This window comes from Symphalangus syndactylus, chromosome 23 (assembly GCF_028878055.3).
Source record: "Symphalangus syndactylus isolate Jambi chromosome 23, NHGRI_mSymSyn1-v2.1_pri, whole genome shotgun sequence".
Lineage (NCBI taxonomy): Eukaryota > Metazoa > Chordata > Mammalia > Primates > Hylobatidae > Symphalangus > Symphalangus syndactylus.
Genome location: NC_072445.2, coordinates 35,315,594 through 35,339,386, shown reverse-complemented (window position 1 = coordinate 35,339,386; position 23,793 = coordinate 35,315,594). Strand labels below are relative to the sequence as shown.

Sequence of the window (23,793 nt, the reverse complement as noted above, 5' to 3'; positions counted from 1 at the left end):
GTTCTGTCTGTATCTGGCTGTGTGACTGTGAACAAGGCGCTTCCCTACTCTGAGCCTCTGTTTCCTCATCTGTGAGAGGAGGATAATAATGCTGCCTCCTCCTGCTCTCCTCGGAGCATTAGGGTGAGCCTTCAGGGGTTGAGGAACAGACACTCATGTGTCACCTGAGAGAAGAGAAAGGACACCATCAATGTCTGTCCTTGGAGACAACATGTTACAGACCAAAAACCTAGCGCTGTATTCTAACAATTTTTTATCTTGGCTCTGAGTGACAGAATTTAAGCACCAGATTTGGGGGACTAATAAGAGACAAGGTGGAATCAGTACTGCTCCCAATTTTCATGGACATACAATGAACTGTCACATTGAGAGTCACTGAGTTGTAGAATGTCAGGTCTGGAGGGCAAGTATCTTGTCCCCAGGGTCACCCAGCCTGGGGGCGGCTGGATTAAAACCCAAGTCTCCTGACACCCAGCCCAGGACACTTTTTTACTGCATCAGCGAGCTGGCACTCCAAGAATGGGACACCTGGAGGGGATCCAGGCAGGGACAAGGAGGCCAACCCACACAGCCTTGCAGGCACCAGACTGTCATAGATGTGGCAGGTGGGTATCTGTCTTGCTTCCATGGTGAATAACCCAGATCACACCTTTGTGCAAATTAATGTATTTATTTGCTCAAATAACACGGTACAAAAATGAGACTCAGATGCCAGCATCAGGAGCACATACCAAATACTCACAGAGCTTAAAGAACATCATTCCAAATAAGAAACTATGTACAAAAGGTTCCTGACCTTCATTTCATAACTTATTCTGATCCTTCATATTTAGGTGCTATGATTGTGAACACTGCCTAAAATAAATCCACAAATAGCTCACCTCTCCCCCACTTCTCAGAAGCAGCAATAAAAACCAAATGGCTTTCTGGATAGGCTGAGTTGAGCTTATGAAGCCAGTGCCTCAGGTTGGAGGCCAGTCCCATATAAGCACCCAGGTCCTCTCCGCTCTAGACTGCCCCTCCTCCCCAGTCCTACCCCATGGTGCGACAGCAGGTTCAACACGGCAATACCATGTCCCCAAGGGTCACAAGATCTCACTTGCCATCCAGGTTTAACACCCTTTCCCCCATGACCACATGTTCTGGGCAGTGTCCAAGGGAGCTGGCTGTCTGTCTACAGTCTTGTCCTTCCTGCACATAGATATGAACATGTGGCAAATTTCACACCTGAGTCAAGCTGTTGAAACTGTTGAGCTGTACAGAAGGCAGAGCCTCTGGCACCCCCACACTTCACCTTTGTGCAAATACAACAAACAGCCCTTTTCTCAAGACATGTTACTGCTACCAGCTGCAAAACTGTCATCATAAATCTACAAATCCACAATGTCTACGATATGAATTGTACCTCCTGGAGTATGGTGCTCTTGAGCAGTGCACCCCTGTGCAACAATCCATGGCAGTCCAGCCCATTGAAGCCCTCCTCCACTTCCTGAAAACTACCCAAAAGAAGCTATAGTACCTACATGGACATGGCACTAGGTAATTTTCAGAACTCTTCACATCCATTTTCTCACTGACTCCTAGCCAATCCCATGAGATGGGAGAGGTGCAAGGTATCAGCTCCATTTCTCTAGTCACAGAATGACAGGACACAGGGTTAGAAGGATTCTGAGAGACCAAGTGTCCCCAGTATCTAGGTCTTTCCATCTTGGGCCTGCAGAGTTCCTGGGAGGCATCTACAAATCCATATGAGCATGAAGAACTACTGGTCAACTGAAGAAATGATGGGATACACTTCAATGCACATCTGTTTGGATGCATGTGGATGTTCTGGTTAGAGATTAAATAAAAATTTAGTTTAAAAACTAGACTCAGTTAAAACGAACATCTGAGAAAATATCAGTAGGCCTTCTGGGTGGGATCCTAGACTCCAAAGTCTGGAGAGGAGGGGGAATGTGTAGAGGGTCACGCAGCAAGTCTGGGGTAGGTTCAGCAGGTAGAGTCCCGGTCTTCCTCTTTCCCAGTCCAGTGCTGATTTCCCCAGACATGGCCTCTGTGTCTTGCCTTGTGGAAGAATGCTTTGTGCTTCTCAGATACTAGGGTATGGACACAGAGTGGTTGTCTGTTCTTGTCTTCCATCACGTTTGTGAAGCAGGGATTGGGACATCACAGAGCATCTTCAGGGTCTCCTGGCTAAAGCTGCGAACCATTTGGCTAGTTCAAGGGAATTTGAGTGCAAGACACAGCTTTCAATCTGGACTTTGAACCTCAGGACTTGTGATGTTCTGGGAAGAGAAAAAGAACATAGATGTTAGCCACAGCTCAATTATTTATGGGTTCACTCTGGAAACAACAGACTTCCCATTATCCCATTGACACCCCACCCCAGCCTCCATCTCTGGGTCTTTGTTCTTGCAACACCTCCTGCTGACATTGCTCTTCTGATCCTTTCTCCCCAGACAGCCTCCCCATTCTCAAAGGTCAAAACCAGTACCTCCACCTCCTGGAAGGCTCCCAGGACCAACTTGCTTCATGGGCCTCAGCTACCACTCATTTGGTATTTGGTTGCTATTTAATTTTGTCATCAAACAGTTGTCTTTTCCATCGGCAGATGAAGCCTTTGAAGGCAGAACCTTCCACAGAGCCTCCCAGCCCTTTGCACAACTAAGCACATAGGAGGCCGTCAATAGGTACCAGTTAAATGAATGAATGAATGAATGAATGAATGGTTAGTAAAACCAGAAGATGGAGTCAGGGCAACTGAGGATGTCAGAACTGATGTTTCTATAATATCTTTCACGAATAACTCAGATTAATCTGTAAGCTATTACCTAACCCACCCTAGAGGGCAAATTATCTGTAACATTCCTATTCTCTAGGAGAAGACAGTGAGGCCAAGAAGCGAGAGGGGTCCATGGTAAGGAGGATTTCCCACCAGGAAAATGAGCTGAAGTAGAGAAGAGCATTTGAATGACAAGATACAACTACCATGAAATAAGCCAGCTCTCTTGAGAGACTTTTCAAACGGCTTCTAAAGGTAATTCCAAGAAAGACAGAAGTGCTTTGGGTGATAGTAGCATCATTGCAAAAGGTTTCCCAGGGGACCACTTGGATGTAGAAGTTCTGGTCCTATTTGTCCAACACCAGCAAACAGGACATTTCATTCCTCTAAAGTCACACCTTCATTCAGAGGCTCCTACACTGTGGATCTGGGTCAAATGTTTGTAAGCAGGTTATGTTAAGTGAATTAGAAAAGGATGAAGAAATCTTTATCAGAGTCCACCAGAAAATATGAGAGCTCAGAATTTTTAAAAAATAAGGCCAGGTGTGGTGGCTCATGCCTGTAATCCCAGCACTTTGGGAGACCAAGGTGGGAAGATTGCTTGTGGCCAGGAGTTCAAAACCAGCCTGGTCAACATAGTGAGAATCCATCTCTATACCAAAAAAAAAAAAAAAATTTTAATTAGCTAGGCGTGGTGGCATGCACCTGTAGTCCCAGCTACTTGAGAGGCTGAGGTGGGAGGATCATCTGAGCCCAGGAAGGTTGAGTCTGCAGTGAACTGTGATTACACCACTGCACTCCAGCCTGGGTGACAAAGCAAGACCCTGTCTAAAAAAAAAATCAGTGACAAGCATCACTCTGAAGGGAATATCTCAGAGACTTGGGGGAGGGGAAATTATTAGGAAAAGCATAAATGCACTCAGAACATTCTGAAGGTGACGGCAGGAGAGAGGCTGTTCATTAAGCAACTAAGGCCAGGTCAGTGAGTGATCGCCTCCTGGAAGCCTTCCAGAACCGATAGCCCATGGAGCCTTCTTGTCTACCTCAGCCACCCCTTATTTGATAGATAACCTTACTTTGTTATTTACATTTTATGACAGCCTAGAATTGAGAAGCCAAGCAATACAGCCCGCAAAATAATAACAAGGCAAGCCAAGATCGTAGCCGGTCCGATATGCCATTCTATCAAAAAGCATGGAAATGTACATGTAATTGAAGACTAGAGCCAAATAAAGAAGATGCTTATTATGGAGTAAAATCAGTGAGGTTTCAGAAAAGAAAAATGTTGTCATGATTTAGAATTGTCTTAGAAGGCCTCAGTGAGGAGGTGGCATTTGAGATAGACCCAAAAATTCTGAACTGAGCAGGGGAGGGGAGAGGAGAATAAGCAGATCCCACTGGAGGCCAGCTGTGAGCCTGCTGTCACTTATGCTACATCGCCATTGTCTTCCCCGCCCTCTCTCACCAGCTGGTCCCCCCTGTATGGGAACTGGGTGCAATTGTAGTGGTCTCTTAGGCCCATGAGGATGCACATGGCGTGGCTGTTGTTGCCAGCAAATTTGTTAGCTAAGCTAACATCAAACTGGTAGAGTCTCCTGGCGCGGTTCCTGTCCAGCTTAGAGTGGGCCACCTGGCTGCTCAGGGTGGCTACCAGCTTGCTGAGGGAGGAGTCCGAGAACTCGTAAAAAAACCTCTTAAAGCTGGGGTGGCGCCTGATCTGGAAGCGGAAATGAAAGCAGGTCATTAGTGTTGCTGGCAGTACCCCTCCTGCCAACTGCCCCTCCCACAACTCCATGCAGGCAGGCGGGGCACCTCCTTGTCCCTGGGATGAGCTCCCCTTGTTACATCCCTCCACTGCCCCTAGCCTCTCAGAATCTGTTCTGCAAGGTCCAGCTCAAAGCAGGAGGGCAAGGGTGGAAGTACAGGTGTTTAGACTCAGATAATTCAGAAGTAAACACCCCACAGAGCCTTCTCATCTACCCTAGCCACTCCTTATTTGACAAATAATCGTACTTTATTATTTAAATGTATGACAGTCTAGAATTGGGATGCTTAAGTCGCACCTACTATGTGTGTGAGCCTCTGGTCATCTGTAAAATGTAAAGTATCCACCCAGCCCCAGGATTGCTGGGCGGGGATTGGAGTGGTGGGGAATGAAATGACAGAATTTATATAAAATGTTTAGTACAGGAATGTTTAGTACTGATGTTAGAGGACTTTTAGTTCCTTCCAAGCCTCCTCTAACAAGCTCCTTTCTCTTAATAACTAAATGGGTTCCCCAGAGGCAGACCCAGACACAAGGACTTGGGTACAGGCATTTTATTCATTAAATGATCCCAGGAAATGCTGATGGGAGAATGAGACCTGGAACAAGAATGGGAAGGTGGCCCAGGGGGTGGCAACTGGAGTTTAAATCCACTCAGGGCACCTTGGGATCCAGCTGAGAGCACATTCCTGTTATATCCCACAAAGGCAAGGGAGCTGGGGTCTCTATCCACCAACTCCCACCAGCCATTGGTTGAGGGCTGCTCATGGGGAAGTGGAGGCTGTTAATTCTGCCCCCTACATGAGTTGCAAAATGGCTCTGGGTCCTCAGGCACAAGGAGGCAGGTGCTGGCAGCTTGATGGGCCAGTGTGCACTCTGGTGGTGAAGAGAGGCACCCAGAGCATCCACTGTGCTGATTACTCATCTTTAACCTGACCTCTTCACATGCGATCTGTGTTTGTCTCTCCAAATAGACTGTGTTTTCCAAGGGTGGGGAACCTTCTGTTACAGACTGCCTATCAGGGGAGAACATCAACAAGCTTGAAAGAATGGGAGACCATATAAATGCTGAAGAGCACAGCAAGACGGAGAGTGAACCTGGAGACCACAGGGAATGGAATCAGCCAGGCGGGTGGGGCCAGGAGTGGCCAGGTGTGGGCGGAGGAGGCTTTCAAGGACTGGGGAAACGAGCCGAACTTTAATAGCTGAATTGGACAGGTGTGGTCCTGGCTGGGGCAGGGAGGCCACACGAGCATTGTGTTATTTTAAACAGTTCTCTCATCTGCTACATGTCTGGTGTTTTCTACATATGCACTAAGCTTGGTCAAGTAGGTAATTATTTCTCATTTTGGAAAAGAGGAAACCGAGACTCAGAGAGGTTAAGGGACATGCTCAAAGTTGCCCAGAGGTGCAGACTTGGGGATGGAACCCAGGTAGGTCTCAGCTGTGGGTAGATGAGGCGCTGGGGTTGGCCTAGGGAGGGCTGAGTGGTGCTCACCTGCTGCCCCAGTTGGCCATCCACTTCTTGGAGAAGCGCCACAAGCTTCCGGATGATGATCTCCTCTAAGGAAAAGAAAGGAGGATTGAGTGACTGTTGACTGGGTGATGTCCAGTTCCCTTCCAAAAACAAAGTGCTGTAACAACACATCCACCTGTGAAAGTATTTTCTCTCTAAAACTCAGCACACACATTAGTTATGATGGACCAAGACAATTCTTGCCTTAAACTAGAGCTGGAGTGTGAGAGACTTGTTTGGGTTCCCTTTATGGAAATAGAAGGGACTCCGGCTTGCTGGGCCTCACCTGTAACCACATTCAGCTTCATTTGATAGGTGGGAAACTGAGCCCTCCCAGTGTCCCTTATCCAGGCTACAGGGTAGCACAGTCAGGAATGGGAGTTTGGACGAGGAGCAGCACATCAGAATGCAGGGAGGGGACGTGCCAGGGCTACTGACCCATTAGGAATGCACCCATCCACCTGGGTTCTAAGCAGTGGTGTGCCAGGGTCTGCTCATGCTAAGTTCACTGTAAATATTCAGGAAATCTGTGGACTAGTTGTTTTGTTTTGTTTTAGACAGAGTCTCGCTCTGTCACCCAGGCTGGAGTGCAGTGGCGCGATCTCGCCTCACTGCAACCTCCGCCTTCTAAGTTCAAATGATTCTCCTGCCTCAGGAGTTAATTCTGCCCCCTACATGAGTTGCAAAACGGCCCTGGGTCCTCAGGCACAAGGAGGCAGGTGCTGGCAGCTTGATGGGCCAGTGTGCACTCTGGTGGTGAAGTAGCTGGGATTACAGGCACACACCACCATGCCAGGCTAATTCATTTGTGGACTAGTTGTTATAAACTGTTAGCAGCTTGAAATCACCAAGGCAAAAATATTTATGCCATGGAAATCTGCAAATGCTACAAAGTAGGGCATCCTCCTCCCAGTGGAGAGCCTGTCTGCCAGCACACCACTGCTGATGAGACCCGGAGCAAGCTAGGAATTCCATATGAAACATTCAAGCAAACAAATGGGGGGTGTTAATTACATCCCACAGGATAGACAGGTGTCCTCTACCCACAACTCTGCCCCAACAGCCCCAGTTTAAAGGCCAAGCCTGTGCCCCCCTGCCCCATCCTAGAGTCTCCTGGGGTCTTTGCCTGCTGCCTTCCCCATTCCTTCCTCAGAACCCTCCCCTATTCAGCCTGTGAACTCCATGTGGAAGAGAAGCACCCGGGAAGCTGTCCAGGTAACAGCAGGAGTGTTACTGACTAGATTCACATGCTCCACTCAGCTGAGGTGCCCCTTCTGGCGTGTGGCCTCTGGCCTGGGAGGGTGCTTCTGAGATCACAACTGGCTCCCCTTCTGCGGGCTGGGGCTCCCGACACTCGAGATCTTCTGGATCTAGGGCAAAAAAGAGTTGTTGAGTGTTTTGCAGAGAGCTGAATCTAGTTCCTGACAAGAAGCTGTTTGGAGGCACGGGCAGAAGCAGGGGCTGGTTTCCAGGCTCCTTGGTGAGTTTCCTGCCCCTGGCTCTGCCTCGGAGGAGTTCATGGTGCACTCCTGGCCTTCCCCAGAAACCTAACTTTCGCTCACCAACCTTTTCTGCCTCCTCAGTCTGGGAGGGGCGCAGTTAAAACTGGTGTGCCAACAGGGCCCACCAAACGAACCCTTTCCCTCTGCCAGGTTTTCTGGGTCACTTAGCCTGTCTGAACCTCACTTTCTGCATCTGTTAAGTGGGAGTGATAAGATTGACCTCACAGGGTTGCGAGCAGGTTAAATGAGATAATATGTGTGAAACTAGCAGGTAGTAGGCACTCTGTGATGTCAGGGGAATTACTGTACACCAGTGGCCCTCACGCTTTGGTGTAGTGAAAAAACAGGCCCAGGCCATCTCTTACTTCATCAAACCTGGGTCTCTGTGTTTTTCTATGAACTGGCCAGGTGATTCTGATGCACAGCGGTATGGATCTCCCACCATATTTGTTGTTAAGTGTTTGTGTGTGGAGAGGGGGGCGGGCGTGTGCAGTGCGCAGGGGCTACTGGGGGTGGGGTCCTGCTGGCACCTGGCCCCTCACCTCTCCCCACACTTCCACACCCCCCACTCTGCTCAGCATGGAAAGACACAGTCAGGGCTTTCAGCAACAGTGGACATCCCCCACTATGCCAGCCTGTCAACGACAGACAGTCCACACAGCAGCCCTGCCCAAGAGGAAGCCTCTGTTACCATGGCAACACCAGGCCTGCTCACCAAGGCTGCTGGAGGTGGAGGGCCGATGGCCACCGACACACAGGGGCAGAAAGCTGGGCCTCTTGGGTCGTCGGGCCTCCGGGCTGGCAGCCCCTGCTGCCCCCACTCTTCTGGGTTCCTTGGAGGCGTGTTTCTTATGGTAAAACGCTCTCCTGAAGTTCGACTTTTTTTCTTGAGATTTCCTTCTGCAGTGTGGGGCCAGGTTTTCTACACCCACCTCTTCCTCCTGGACTTGAGGTTGCTGTGGGGGAGGTGACAGAAACTGAGTCAGGGTCCCTGACCTTGAGGAGATCTCAGGTGAGCTGGGGAAAGAGAGCCACGGTGGGCTAGCAGGCATTGCCCAGAGAAGGGTGGTTGATGCTCAGTGCTGGGGAAATACGTGTGGTCTGGAGGGGGCTGGGGAAGCTTCAAGAAGGAAGGACTGGGCCCGGGTGCAGTGGCTTATGCCTATAATCCAAGCACTTTGGGAGGCTGAGGCAGGTGGATCACCAGGGGTCAGGAGTTCGAGACCAGCCTGGCCAATATGGCAAAACCCTGTCTCTACTGAAAATACAAAAATTAGCCGGGTGTGGTGGCGCATGCCTGTAGTCCCAGCTACTCAGGAGGCTGAGGCAGGAGAATCGCTGGAGCCCAGGAGGTGGAGGTTGTAGTGGGCCATGATCGAGCCACTGTGCTTTAGCCTGGGCGACAGAGCAAGACTCCGTCTCCAAAAAAAAAAAAAAAAAAAAAAAAAAAAATGGAGGGACTGGAGCAGCAGGACACAGAAGTGCAGCAGAGACAGGAAAGTTGTTACAGCAGGCAGGGTTGGGGAGCCCACAGTGAGGTCAGGGTTACGTGGGGAGCGTCTTCCTCACCTCCTCTCCTTGCTGTTCTTCTGCATCTTGGAGCATGGAAATGATCTTCTGAATGAATTCTTCTGAAAAAGATCAACATGCACGGTTACACTTTGGTGCTAGAAAAGCTCTTCTGTGGTCAGTCTTCATTTCCTAATGCCCCGGTGGCTCCCTGGGTGATTCTCCAGGGGGCTAAAGGGCTGCCAGAGGTGGCCTGAGGGCAGAGCTGGTTTCATGGGGTACATATTCACTTTACCAATGAGGGCCTCTAAATAGACACCCAGGAGGAGGCCCCTCAGGGCCATCTGGAAAGGCCCATTCCCTACAGGTGCCCTACCCTGCACCTTCTCCCTGTCCAGGCAGAATTTCCCTTCAAGGCATATTTTCTATGAAAAGCAAACAAGGCAGAATGGCAGGGGATAGGGGGGCAGAGATCTTTCCAGGTCTTTTCAGACCTGACGGTGATATATATATATCTGCACTCTGCACTTCTGCACTCTGCCCTGTATATATATATATATGTATATATATATATACACACACACATATGTTTCTAGGCCTGGCTCTGCCAATGGTAAAATAATAATTACAGAGATGGCAGCTGCCATTAGCTGAGCTTTCCTCCCAAGGCCCCTACCCCTCTCCCTATCCTCTTTACTTCTGAGCTCTGCTCTCAAGCTGGGCCACCCAACAACGACAATAAGAGCAACAAATGGCATCTAACACGTATTAGCTGCTAACAGGGGCTGCCCTAAATGCTGCCTACAATTCTAGAAAGCAGGTATGTGCTGCCCCCATTTCACAGATGAAGAAACTGAGACCAGAGATGAAGTAACTTGCCCAAGTCCACACAGCTCAAAGGGGTCAGAGCCCAGACTCAAACCCAGGTCCATAAGATCACCCCATTGGCCGAGCCCTTGGTGTGGGCCAGCACTTTCCTCCCGTTGCCTCCTGTCTGCCTCATCAGGGTAAGCACCAACACTACTGCCATTTATCGAGGTTCAGACAGGCAGCCTGGCTTGGGCCTGGGCTCTGGGCCCCAAGCTGCCTCCCCAGCCTGCTGTACTCAGAGGGAGGTCTGGACAGGTCACTGCCCCTCTCTGGCTCAGTGTCTCTTTGCAAGGGGAGAGTCAGAGCAGAAGTTTTGCAAGGGGTGTCTGAGAAAAGGAGAGGAGTACTGACTGTATTCCGAGGCTCTGTCCAGCGGAAGCTCCTCTCCAGGTCCCTGGCTCTCTGATGGGGTGGGAAGCACGGAGGGACCTGGAGCCCCAGCCTCTGTAGATGGGGCCTCCTGGACTTCAGGTTCTTCCAAGCCTGAGAAGCAGAAGGAAAAAGGGGGTGTGTTTTGTCCGTCTGGGGCTGTTAACTATGCACAGAAGCTAGCACAGACTCAAAGTGGGTTCCGTGGCTGGATCACACTAAGGTCTTACGGGGCTGGAAGACTGCTGCTGGGCAGGGCTGTGTCTCTGATTTACTGGCCCGGACCAAGCTCACTTATCCCTTTGTGCTTCCATAGAACTGGCTTTCCTGGGCTTTGCTGCCCTCTCCTCCCTCCACCGTTTTGACTTGATCCACAAGTTGAATAGTAGAGGCCTGGTCCCATGGCATGAATTAATGAATCATAGCCAGAATCCCCCTGCATGAAAATATCTCACCACAGGCCTGAAAATCCCCTCTTTGGTGTTAAGCGTCACTCCCTCCTTTCTAAGATGTAAATTCTCTTGGCCAGGATGGCCTAACAGGATGACCTGTTCTCCCTGATGCCCAGGAAGAAATGACTTGTCTGATCCTTTCTGCCTCTAGCTCTGGTCCCATCATCCGTGGGCCACGTGACCTTGAACACATTGTTTTACCTCCCAAAGCCTCAGGTCCTTCATCTGTGAGGTGGGGATAATAGTTGTACTTCATGTGATGGCTGTGGGGACTGATTGAGTTATAGATATGCAGCAAGGAAATGTCTCACTTTACAGGTGAGGAAATTGAGGCACAAAAATGGGGAATGACATAGACAATATGCTAGAACCTAGGTCTCCTGCCTCCCCTGCTCCAGCTCCTTCCTGCACACACTACTCCCCTCCCTGCCAGGGTGCAGAAGCTGAGGTGGCCAAGAAATATGGATGGTTGGGGAATCCCGGAACATAATTTCCATCAAGGGCTTATTGGGGTTGCCTAGACCTCGCTGAGGTTTTGTGTGTGGAGGTGACCTGCTGGCATTCTTTCTCTCTTCCCACAGTCATCCTCACACCACTCAGGGCAGAGTGCAGAAGTCAGGCCAGGCACAACGCAACCTTTAAAATGGTCAATTCCATCCTCAGGGAAGGTTCCAGAGCTGGAGGCAGCTGCAGGGTTGCTATGGCAACTGCAGAGCCTGCTCACCATAGCTGCTGGAGATGGAAGGCCGATGGCCGCCGACACACAGGGGCAGAAAGCTGGACTTTTTGGGTGGCCGGGCCTCTGGACTGGAAACATCTGCAGCCCCCCTCTTGGCCTCCTCGGAGCCGTGTTTCTTGGGGTTTGTCTTTGAGGTTCTCTTGAGGCTTGTCTTTTTCTCTTGTGATTTCTTCCTAATAGCTGGTTCTGGGTTTGGCAGGGCCACCCCCAGCTGTGAGGCCAGAGATTGCTGTTGGGGAGAGGAGAAAAACTGAGTCAGGCTCATGATACTGAGGAGAGGGGGAAAGCTCTCTGGATGCAAGTGAAGAGCAGCCAAGCTGCAGGATGGCCCCAGGAGAGGGGAGGCAGCAGAGCCCAGAGCAGGGGGCGGGCTGAGTTCTGAAGCTGCAGAAGGAGGCTTCAGGGAAGGAAGGGACTAGAGCCCAGCCTGCAAGGACAGGTGGAGCTTGGCAGAGGAGGGGGAAGAGAAGGCAGAGGGCCCCTGCAGACCTGCAAAGTTTACTCCTCACCTCTTCTTCCCACTGGTCTCCCACTCTTTTGAGCAATTCCACTATCATCTGAATGATAGCATCCTCTGGAAGAAAGCAAATGCATCCGGTTATTCTTTCTAAATGCACAGACAACTCCTTCTAAATTACCATCTTGGACAGTTGTCTTAAACAACTCTTTAGGCCACACAGTGGAGGGAAAGCACCACATCCCAGGGGCAAGTTCTTCTGAGAGAAGGTTGGAAGATCCACCGGGGAAGGCACTAAGCCAAATCATGACACTTTATGCAGGAAATTTCAGGTCAGCCCTTTAGGCATTCAACTTGTGTCCCACTATTTCCTTTGAAAGTCACAGATCTAGGAACGTCTACTTGGGTTCAGTAAGCTGTGTGACCTTGAAAAAGTTTCTTAACCTCTCTGGGCCTTTATCTCTCCCAGTGAAATGTGGTCATAATCTTTGTCCTGCCTCCCTCAGAAGGCTGTCAAATGAGGGACTGGGCTTGAGAACACTTTGCAAGGCTAATGTTGATCTTCCAATCTGCAAAATTCCAGTGGGAAAATGGTGGATACCTGGCCTAACTAAGGTGGAGGATGAAAGGACGTCAGCAGGCATGACACAGAGACAGCCTACCACGCTGATGCCTCAGCCACACCCCCATGTCTGCACGGAGAAGCCACTGACAATGGAAGTGGTTTCCTTTGATACCCCAGTCAGCTTATTCAAGGACAATGTGCCCACACTCTCCTCTGCTAGGTGCCGGCTGATGAGTTTACATGAAAAGAGATGCAAACAAAGTTCCCTATTCCCAGGCTGTCTGTGGGGTTTTTTTTTTTTTTTTTTTTTTACTCCTAACTTCCCTCTCTCACTTCCCTCTCACTTATAAATTGTTTGGCTTTTGTCGCTTGACTCAGCTACCAGCTGGTTCCCTCTCATGTAAGAAAACAATTCGCTGCAAAATAACTAACTCAATGCCTTTTAGTTATTCTTTGACATATGCATAGCTCCTTCATTTCATATATGATAAAATATGCTCATCTTTTTTACAAGGAATTAGATGAATAGGGGATTATTCTCCATTTATTAGGAACACTCATGGTATTGTGGTTTTATGTGAGACTGTACTTATTTTTTGGAGATGTATGTTTAAGTATTTAGGGATGAAGCATGATTTACTCCAAAATGATTCAGCAACAAAATGATACGCACACAAAGCAAACTGGCAGAGTGTAAACAACTGAGTATACAAGTTGTGGCAGCATGTAAACAACTGTGAGTATACAAAGCATTGAACTATACTTTTCACTCTTCTATATATTTTTTAAAGTAAAATAAATTTTAAAAGACTAAGAAAAGTTTCATTTTCATTAACACATAAGGCAAAAGCATTTGCCAGCAGCCTTTCCAATTCCCCAGCCTCCCTTCTGTGAAATTCTAAAATAAGCAAACGTGGCCAGAGGCACCAAAAGAGGCAAGAAAGGCCAGTGCATGTATTTTGAGAGCCACCATCCAAGGTCTCAGTAATCATTCAGAACAATCTGTCTCATTCAGTAACAGCCACCTCAGCCACAGGCAAAAAGGTCACTAGAGATTCCGACTCACGGTCAGGCTTTTTGAGCTCCTCTTCTGGCTGGTGACCTGTGGCATGGGGAGAAACATCTGAAGCTCCAGCACCATCCACTTCGATGGGGAAGGACTGGTGATCAGAATCTTCCCCACCTGGAATAGAGACGAAAGCAAACGGGTATGTAGGTGTGTATGTGCATGTGTCAGTGACATTCTCCTGACTTTGTTCATCAACATGAGAAAACAGCACAGAATCCACAGTGCAACAGGCGCTGCTGCAGCCTGCTCTAGGCTTAACCAAAAAATCAGAAACCCACTAACATTTTTATTTGAGAAGAGGCTGCTTCCACCAAGACACCTCTCTCGCTAACCCCCTCCCCGCAAATCCTCAATCTTCTCCCCATCATAAACGCTGAGTTCTGAGTGCTGCAAAGCAGAGCCCTCCTCCCTCTAGGTGCCAGTGGGCATTCAGCTCCAGAGCCTTGGGAGGCAGAATGGGAAGGCACCCTGGGAGCCAGCACCCTCATTTACATGTGGGGAATCAAAAGCTCCAGAGGGAGCAGCTGAAGCTCAAGGTCACACAGCAAGTTTACTCCTGATGGAGCCAAGTCTAGAACCTAGGCCTGGAAGCAGCAGCCCAGAAGCACATAGGCACCAGTGGGGTGGGAGTAGGGCTTCCCTCCTCACCCGGCTCCCTGCCTTCTCACTTCTCCTAGGTCTATGCTCCTGAAACTAGAGGAGTTGGCAGTAACAGCTGTTGTGCACTGAGCACTTTCCTTGTGGGCTATGGCCACTCTGTGAGACAGTAATGTTATATTTATCTTCATCTTATCCATGAAAAAAGTTGAGGCTCAGAGAGGAAAGCTGCCTCCCTGGGCCACACAACTTGTGAACGGCGGCACTGCGGGTGGTCCTCCCTGGAGCGCTCAGCCACAGTGCTGTTCTACCTCAAAGAAATGTCACAGTGGGTCAGGCATGGTGGTTCACACCTTTAATCCCAGCACGTTGGGGGACCATAGCCCGTGGATCACTTGAGTCCAGGAGTTGAAGACCAGCCTGGCCAACATGCTGAAACCCTGTCTCTACTAAAAAATACAAAAATTAGCCAGGCATGGTGGTGGGCACCTGTAGTCCCAGCTACTCGGAAGACTGAGGCAGGAGAATCACTTGACCCCGGAGGCGGAGCTTGCAGTGAGCCAAGATCGTGCCACTGCACTCTAGCCTGGGCGACAGAGAGAGACTCCATCTCAAAAAAAAAAAAAAAGAGAGAGAAAGAAAGGAAGAGAGAGAGAGAGAAAGAGAGAAAGAGAAAGAAAGAAAGAGAGAGAAAGAAAGAAAAGGAAAGAGAAAAGAGAGGAAGAAGAAGGAGGAGGAGAGGAAGGAAGGAAGGAAGGAAGGGAGGGAGGGAGGGAGGAAGGAAGTCACAGCGGTGCAGCCCCTGACAGCTCCCCCGACTATCCCTGTCCCTCTGTGGAGAGGCTCCTGGAACAAGTTTAGAGCACCCTAGGGGTTGCCATAGGAACAGGCACAGTCCACTCACTCCTGAGAGCTGGGCCCAGGTCAGCCTCCCCGGAGCGCAAGACAGCAGCTGCCTTGGACAACCCTTCCTCTTGACCTCTGGCCTCCTGGTCTTGAACTGCCTTAGTCACCTCGGCCGCGTGTTTCTTGTGACCTTGCTTCTTGCGGCTGGTCTTCTTGTCGTGGTGGGCTTTCTTCCTGAGGGCTGGCTCCCCTGCTGCTTCCAGGGGCTCTGGAGGCTGGGAGAAGCCCTCTTTCCCCCTTGGCCTCCTGCTGGCTTTTTCTCTGGGCTCCTCAGGGCCCGTCCTCACGAAGAAGTTCAGCACGGTCTTCAGCCACCCCTTCTTGGTGTCTTGCGAAGGCCTCTGCTCGCTGGGGAGAAACTCTCCGGTCTCCTCGGGATTAGGGACTGCAGCGGTGGTGCAGTGAGCCTCTGCAGACGGAGCTGGGCTGTCTGAATGTCTGGCCCAATCAGTGGTCATCCAGTGAAGCGCCTTCCTGGAGGGGGCAGTGGGCAGGGAGAGGCAATGGCAGTCCCACGACTCCGAGCCTTTCCCGGGGGCTGGTGGCCTGTCCAGAGACCTGGCTTTCTTCTCTGCCAGGGGCCTCCTTGGGCACCTTGGATTCTCCATCAGGCTGCAATCAAAACACACAGCTCCCTTAGTTTTTTGTTTTGTTTTGTTTGTTTTATTTGTTTGTTTTTGTTTTTTATGATGGAGCCTCCATCTATTGCCCAGGCTGGAGTGCAGTGGCACTATCTCAGCTCACTGCAACCTCTACCTCCTAGGTTCAAGCGATTCTCCTGCCTCAGCCTCCTGAGTAGCTGGAATAACAGGTGCCCGCCACCACACCTGGCTAATTTTTGTATTTTTAGTAGAAATGGGGTTTCACCATGTTGGCCAGGTTGGTCTTGAACTCCCAACCTCAGGCGATCCACCTGCCTTGGCCTCCCAAAGTGCTGGGATTACAGGCATGAGCCGCCTCGCCCGGCCAAACAGCTCCCTCAGCAGAGGCCTCCTGGGCACACCGAAGTTGGCTTCCGGTGCTGACCAGTGGGCCCATTCACCCTGCCTACTAACGTGAGTAGTGTCAACAATTTCTCCAAGCTGTTGTCTTGTGCAAATTGCCCCAAAACCCTCGGGGAATGGGGGTCGTTATTCTCATTTTCCAGAGGATAAAACTGGACCACAGGAAGATTGTGCTCAGATCTCAGGGCTGGTCAGCTGCACCTCCAGAGCCCCTGAAAGGAACATAGCCCTGTCCACCCCTAGGTTTTAGTCTATCAAGACTGATTTGGGACTTCTCCTCCAGAACTGCATGATAATTAATTCATCTTGTCCAAAGCCACTGGGTCTGGGGGCTTTTGTTACAGTAGCAATGGAAAACGAATACAGCTGGAGCCAGAGGCCTAGTCCTGCCCCTCACTAGCCTTGGGACTTTGGGCAGCTCAGGTACCTTTTCTAGCCCCATGTTCTCATCCGAAGCATGCCTGAGCCCTGCCCTCTCTCACAGGCTGTCATGAATATTCCACCAGGCAGCTCCGTCAATGGCAACTCTTTTCTTCCAACTGCTCAAGCCAAAAATGTAAAGTCACCCCTGACTTCTTTCTTTTTAAAAAAAATACATAATTTTATTTAGAAAATAGATACGGGGTCTTGCTGTGTTTGTGCAGGCTGGTCTCAAACTTCTGGGCTCAAGCAATCAACCTACCTCGGTCTCTCAAAGTGCTGGGATGACAGGCATGAGCCACTGCTGGCCTCCTTTCTTTCTTTTACTCCCACATCAACCCATCAGCAGAGCCTGTTGGCCTCACTCTCATAGAGCCTGTCCTCACCCTGACGGCCCCCTGTGGTCTCTAGGTCCCCATCTGCACTCACCTAAGCTGTTACCACCACCTCCTAACTGACCTCCCTGCTCTCCTCTTGCCCTCCTTACAGGATCTTCTCCCCTTTGCAGCTGTGGGGGCATTTAAAACAAAAGTTACTTCCCTTCCTCCAAGAGGTCCCCTTTCACTCAAAATCTTTACAGCATCTGGCATGCCCCACACGTCCCAGCCTCCATCACCCCTCTGACCACATTTCTCTCACTCCACTCCACACACACAGCCCTGCTTGCTGTCCTTCAGGCCCACCCACCTCAGGGCCTTCACACTGACCAGTCCCTCTTTCTAGAACATTCTTCCCTCATGGAAAGAATGAGTTCATTCATGGTTTGTTCCCTCACTTCCTTCGAGGCTGTACTCAACTGTCACCTTCCCATCGAGGCCCTCCCTGCTCATTCCCCATCAGCACACCCTTTCCCCTCCTACCCTATGGCCTGGTGGTGTGCAATGTCGTGTCTTTATGTGTTTAGTTGTTTCCTGTCTGAGTCTCTCTCCATCTCCTGTGTTTATTTTACTAGGTCTTCTATCTTTGAGTGCCTAGAACAATGTCTAGCATATCACTGCCACTCAATAAGCACTTATTAGACAAATGAATAGATGTATAACACATTTAGTAAATGGCACAACATGTAAGTATCTTTGGATGTGTAGTTAACATGCAATCAGTGCTTTCGGGCCAATTTCATCTTAGAGCAGCGGGGGCTCTTCCATTCTCCATCCAGAATGGAGCAGCGGCCAATGAAAAAAGACAAAAAAAAACTTTCCTTCCTGGGCAGCATTTCAAGCAGGCCTGGGTGTGGGCAGTGCACTTGATTTGTGTGTCTTTAATCTAAAACTCTTTGGGCTTTCCAATTTTTCCAGAGTTGTTCAGAAGGCCTCTTCCCTTCAGTGGAAGGTAAAAGAAAAATAAAATATGGTTTTGAATGCCAAACCTGAGCCCCTGGAGAGTCCTATGGAGTTTAGGACCACAGGTTGCCTGCTCTAATTTGTCATTAAAGCTTTAGCATGCATTGACCAAGTAATGTTTAGTGGTATGGGATGTACTCTAAAATGTATTCTATTGCTATGCTCAGCTTAGAGGCAAAAATAAGAATCTATAATTGCAATTTCTTATGTGTGGGATCCACAGGAAAGTGAAGAAGATACAGAGAAAGAAGAAAAGAAATAGGAACATACATATTTGAAGGTGACACGAACATTTGGGATGCCTTCCCTCCTCCAAGCACCAGTCTGGGAAGGAAACCAGACGGTATTGCAGCCCCAGGTTGCCGAGGCCAGAGGCCATTGGGGCTGAGTGTCCACACGTGGACGACCTTGGAGGAAATGAGAAATCAGGTCGGGGAGGAGGCAGGCAATTTAAAAGGACTTATTTGTTGTTTAATGTTCCTTAAAAGGAACATCTGGGCTACATGGAAACTTTTCGCAATATGTATCTGTACCTTATGTGGAAATTCACTAATGTTCCTGAAAGGCTGTGAGACTGGCTGCCTTATGGTTGTGTTTCCAAAGACAATGCAGGGTAGGATAAGGAGAAGAAATCATAGAGGAAAATATTTATGTTTGTTCTCACTTATTTCTCTCAACAAACATTTAATAAGCACCCACTCTGCACCAGAAATTATGCTCGGTGCTAGGGATACAATCATGGACGAGATGCAGTGTGTGCCCCCAGAGGGAATATTCTGGTCTTCTTTGAATGCGCAGGAGTAAGGATGTGAGTACACAGTGATGACAGCAATGTTCCATTCCCCTGCATCTGCTCTCTCTTCAGAAGCACATGGTCTTAAAAGAAGATAAATTTAGGTTGAAGTTCTATGTGATTTAAGATCACATTTTTTGAAAAGTAAGCTGAGCCAGAAATATTTACTGAACGGTGTCAGGATTCTCTCTGCATTTTCCATATGTTCCTGTGGTCAGGGCAAATTGGATGGGGTTGGCAGAGAAGCTGTTCATTAACAAAACCACAGAACCAGGACACTCTTGTTCAGCTCAGCCTCTCTTCCGTCTGCACAGATTTGGCTCCGTGGGACCCATCGCATGGAGGGCCAGCACTTCCTTACCCAGTTAATGGGAAGAGAGACGCAGTAATCTTTTAAAAAGCTGTCATTGCTATGGAAACGGTTTTCGCCATTGCCAATGGCAGCAGTATCCTCCTACCACATTCCAAGGACACGCTGCTCCTCTTGATCAGAACATTAACACAATCCCACCAGCACATGCTTTCCCTGATGTTTTTTCAGGAAAGCTGTCGTGATTTGGCCGCTCCCTCCCTGGAATAACCGGTGCCCTGAGCCCACGGGGAGATGAGAGAAACTAAGGCCAGTAGCCCCACAGCTGCTGCTGCAGCCCAGAGGCAGGAAGGGGCCTCTGCTGTCCAAGAGTTTCCCCAGGGAAGAGATTCCAGGGTCTCCCAAGGTTTCCTAATTCCAAATCCAGTGGCCTCTTCCCATGTCTTGTCCTCCCTTACGCGCTTCAGCATTTGATACCAGCCCTACTTCCTTCTTTTCTCTTTCCTCTCTGGGTGGCTGTGACTGTCCTCAGTCTAGCTCTCTCCTCCCTCTCCCCTGCTCCAACTGCTCCTCCTCTGTAATGTTCCAAAGATTGTCTTCAGCTCTGGGCCAGGGATTGAGAGAGTGTGGCTGACTGGGGAAGACACACGCCCCCAGGAAGACCCCTAAAGAACTTCTGTGGATGGTGTGTCCTCAGACTTTTAAAGTCTCTAAGCCCTGAGAAGCTTGTCTTTTAATCCTAATAACCTCCCCTTGCCTACATGTGCCAAAATTAAACCATTCAAGACTTTCCAAGTATAAAATTCTGCTATCCAGGATTTATCAAAGCAAGACTTTCCTTTCCTTTCTTCTTCTTTTTTGGTTTTGTGCCCCAGGTGCTCAACTACGTTCAGCCCGACCACCAGGGAATCCCACCCCGCGCAGGCTGTGCTCCAGACCAGAAACCCTAAGCGAGCAGCACGGCCTCACTATGCGGAAACCCAGCTGATCTTGTAAACTTGTTATTGCCTTGGCCGAAAGTGGATGTCAGAGCAAAGTCCAAATCAGCTCAGAAATACCCGAGTGATCTGCACATCACAAGACTTCTTCTGATAAGACGTGACATTTACCAGTGACATGTCCAGCAACAGCAACAAAGAACCAGAGAAGGCTCACAAAGCTGACCCTGGAGCAGGAAGTTTGCCTGCCTTCCCCAAACTTGCTGCTGTGTTTTGTTTACTTTCTAAGTTGCACGGTGACCTCATCTCTATGCTGTTCTCTAATTTGTTCACCTGGCCGCGTTACTCTTTAACTGCTCTGGTGCCTTTCATGGAGATAACTTTGCGGCTCCCCTTCTCCACCCCATGATTCACACAATAGAAACTTCACAGAGAGCCAACTTGCTGCACACCCACAGCAGCACCCTGAGGGACAGTGTGTGGCACACACACGTTGACCCACAGTCAACACCACAGACATCCATGTGTCACCAGAACACACTTGTGCACACCACAGACCTACATGGACTCAAGACGCCCTGTATTTCTCCTGTCCCAAGTGTAAGGAAACAATTATGTGACCAAGCTCACCACTTGCCATCGGTCCTAACTCTAAATTCCATGAGAGGGGACCTGAGCCTGGGAGGCTCTCAGTGTTTGTGAAACAAACAAATGATACACAGGCACGTGCAAACCCAAACCAGCTCACCTTCATGCAGCCACACGGCGTCCAGAGAGCCCTTTCATTGACATGATCTCATTTCACCTTTGCCAGGGGCAGTGAATCAGATAGGCTAACAGTGGGGCACTGAGGCTCCGGACCATTAAGAGACACGCCCAAGGTCACATAGCCGGGAAGCAGAGAGCTGAGACTCTTCCACTTCTCCTGATTCAAATCCTACATTCTCTATTCTACACCAAATGCCCTCATGTAAGCATAGATACACATGCATGCACTTACACATGGACTTAGAGGGGAGAAACCTGCTATTTCACACTGATGGAGATAACCACATTCACATACATGCCCACCATGACCTGTGCACATGGAGTCACACAATCACATGTGCCTAGGTATAGACACCCATGCCCTCCCATTCTGTCCTCTATCCAAGACCACAGGCAATGCACCACTGTGTGAGGAGTCGGTCAGGACTGTGGGTTATAATCCACCCCCCAGCCTCTAAATTCCCACCCAAGAGAGCAGTAGACCATGAGTTATTTTAATAAGATCTCCCCATTCTTGGACTAACTTCCAAAAACCTTAAAACTCATAGAACCTTAATTTAACCATAGGTCATAATAACACCTCCCATTTATCGGGGGGTTCCCTCATGTACCTTCACATACTGTCTATAACTCGACCTCTACCATATCCTGTGGTAGGGAAACTAGCAGGTGAGCTACGTAATGCTGCCCCATCCTACAGACAAGAAAACTGAGGCCCAAGGAAGTGAAGTTCCTTGCTCAGGGTGGCGTCTAATAAGCGAGACTGGGACTTGAATAGAGAGTTTTAAGTCCAAGTGAGTCCAGAGCCCTTTGAGAAACACTCCATTGAGATAATGTCATTGAACCTTGCTCCATCTTTTTAGAGATAAGAAAACTGATTCCCCCACCTCCACCCCCACTGCCTCTCTGAGAGAGCCCAGCATGCTGGAAGCAGAATTGGGACTGGACTCTTGGTTTGACTCCCAGGACTAAACTCCTCTCCGGACCCCAAGATACATACCCACTGCTCCTGCCCCCAAAGGAGACTGTATTGTTCAACCAACCTTGGACCACAGAAATCACTTCTGTCCTGAATACCCTGGGCCGGGATCTTCAGACAAGAGGTCTCTGTGTTAGGCTCTGCTCCCTGTCAGCTGGAAGTTGTGTCCAGTGAGAAGCCAGACCCAGCTCTCCCAGGGAGAAGATGCCACTACTTTGGTGCTGGCAATTTTCTGAGTGTCTCAGAAGATGCTTTGGCCGTCCATATATACAGTATCTCCCAGGAGCTGAGCTCATGGCAGCCAATCCAGAGAGCCATGGGCTGGCTCACCTGCCTCCACCTGTTACCACCCGTCCCAGGTTCCTCCAATGATAGGAGGCTTAGCTCAGCTACCCTGGAAAAAACAGTTTCACTTGACAACTTCCTTATTGCACCCAAACCCCAGTAAGAAACCAAAGCTCAGAAAATAATCTAAGGTCTGGCTGGGGAAAGCCCCAGCTGTAGAGTTGAAAACAAGCCTTAATGGGAAATGCAGGTTAGGGAGAGAAAGTGGAGGTGGCTTTATTGCCTTTACAACATCCCTCAGTTATCTTTGAAGATCAGTGGGGAGGCAGGTGCCTAGAAAGAAAGATCAGCGATGGGATACATATATCCCTTGACCTGGAGACAACCCAGAAGGAAGAGTCCACAAGAGCCACGTGTTCCAGATCTGCTGTGCCCGGGAAGGGTTGCCATGGATCTTGAGAGAACATTCTAAGAAGTCTTAAAAAGTCAGATTTCCACTTTCTGTAATGCCTTATTTTAAAAAATAGAGTGTAAATACATGTTTATAATCAGAAAAGAAAAACTAGTTTTATTAAAATGAAAACAAAGACCGGGCACGGTGTCTCATGCCTGTAATCCCAGCAATTTGGGAGGCTGAGGCAGGTGGATCACCTGAGGTCAGGAGTTTGAGACCAGCCTGGCCAACATGGCGAAAATCCATCTCTACTAAAAATACAAAAATTAGCCAGGTATGGTGGCAGACACTTGTAATCCCAGCTACTCGGAAGGCGGAGGCAAGAAAATCACTTGAACCCAGGAGGCAGAGGTTGTAGTGAGCTGAGATCGTGCCACTGCACTCCAGCCTGGGTGACACAGCGAGATTCTGTCTCAAAAAAGAAAGAAAGCAAAAAATGTTAAGAAATTCTGTTTTGGTTCATTAACACAGGGAGGCATTACAAAATAGATACAGAAGCACCAAACTTTGGAGTCAGCCCCATCTGGAGACACCTGCCAGCTGTGTAACCACAGCAGGGGACACGATGTCGCTGAGCTTGTGCTCACTTATAAAACAAGTAGTCATCTCAGAGGGTAGTTGTAGGGCCAAATGTGATGACGCTTACAAAGAAAAGAAGGAGACCAGGCATGGTGGCTCACATCTGTAATCCCAGCACTGTGGGAGACCAAGGTAGGAGGATTGCTTGAGCCCAGAAGTTCAAGACCAGCCTGGACAACATAGTGAGATCTTATTTCTACTAAAAATTTTAAAAAGTAGCCAGGCATGGTGGCACTGCCTGTAGTCTCAGCTACTCAGGAGGCTGAGGCAGGAGGATTGCTTGAGCCCAGGAGGTCAAGGCTGCAGTGAGCCATGATCGTGCTACTGCACTCCAGCCTAGGCAACAGAGTGAGATCCTGTCTCAAAGGAAAAAAGAAGAAAGGAAGGAAAGGAAGGAAAAAAAGAAGGAAAGAAAGGAATAAAGGGAGGGAGGGAGGAAGGAAAGGAAGGATGGATGGATGGAAGGAAGGAAGGAAGGAAGAAGAAAGGAAGGAAGGAAGGAAGGAAAGAAGAAAATGTATGGAGTGCCAGACATGTTTCTTTCTGTGTATTAATAGTGCCTGGTACTTGTAAGGGCTCAATAAAGGGCCACTGTTTTATTATGGGCAACATAGTTATTAATGCTTCATTCATTCTGTCAACAGGTTTTGGATCCAGCTATGTGCCAGACACTGTCTCAGCACTAAATTTAGAATTTATTAGTCCAAGAAGTCACCTAGCCTTCAAACAAAGGTTAAATAATATTACATATTTTTCATTTATTTAATGAAACTATTGTGTCAACCACTTCTTCCAGGCCCTGTGTGTATTGTATGTGTTCTTTCT

The 23,793-nt window shown here is 49.1% G+C and overlaps 1 protein-coding gene across 1 annotated transcript; it reads right to left on the bottom strand.

The window, feature by feature from the left end:
- Window positions 1-654: 654 nt before the first annotated feature.
- On the bottom strand, window positions 655-21,891 carry BNIP5 (BCL2 interacting protein 5). Its single transcript, XM_055264333.2, has 12 exons — window positions 21,715-21,891; window positions 15,097-15,710; window positions 13,593-13,709; window positions 12,014-12,078; window positions 11,490-11,733; window positions 10,296-10,427; window positions 9,135-9,196; window positions 8,281-8,521; window positions 7,302-7,433; window positions 6,046-6,110; window positions 4,248-4,499; window positions 655-2,285 (listed from the first exon to the last, which is right to left on the bottom strand). Exons 2-12 carry the CDS (start codon window positions 15,704-15,706, stop codon window positions 2,250-2,252), a joined length of 1,956 nt encoding a protein of 651 aa, XP_055120308.2. The 5' UTR covers window positions 15,707-15,710; window positions 21,715-21,891; the 3' UTR covers window positions 655-2,249.
- Between the last annotated feature and the right edge of the window lie 1,902 nt (window positions 21,892-23,793).

Coding starts and splice junctions, on each gene's coding strand:
- BNIP5 (XM_055264333.2), bottom strand. CDS start 15,706: ATGGAGAATCCAAGGTGCCCAAGGAGGCCCCTGGCAGAGAAGAAAGCC. Junction 12,079..13,592: donor GGAGCTCAAAAAGCCTGACC/GTGAGTCGGAAT, acceptor GCTTTCTTCCAG/AGGATGCTATCATTCAGATG. Junction 10,428..11,489: donor TTCCATCTCCAGCAGCTATG/GTGAGCAGGCTC, acceptor TCTGCTTCTCAG/GCTTGGAAGAACCTGAAGTC.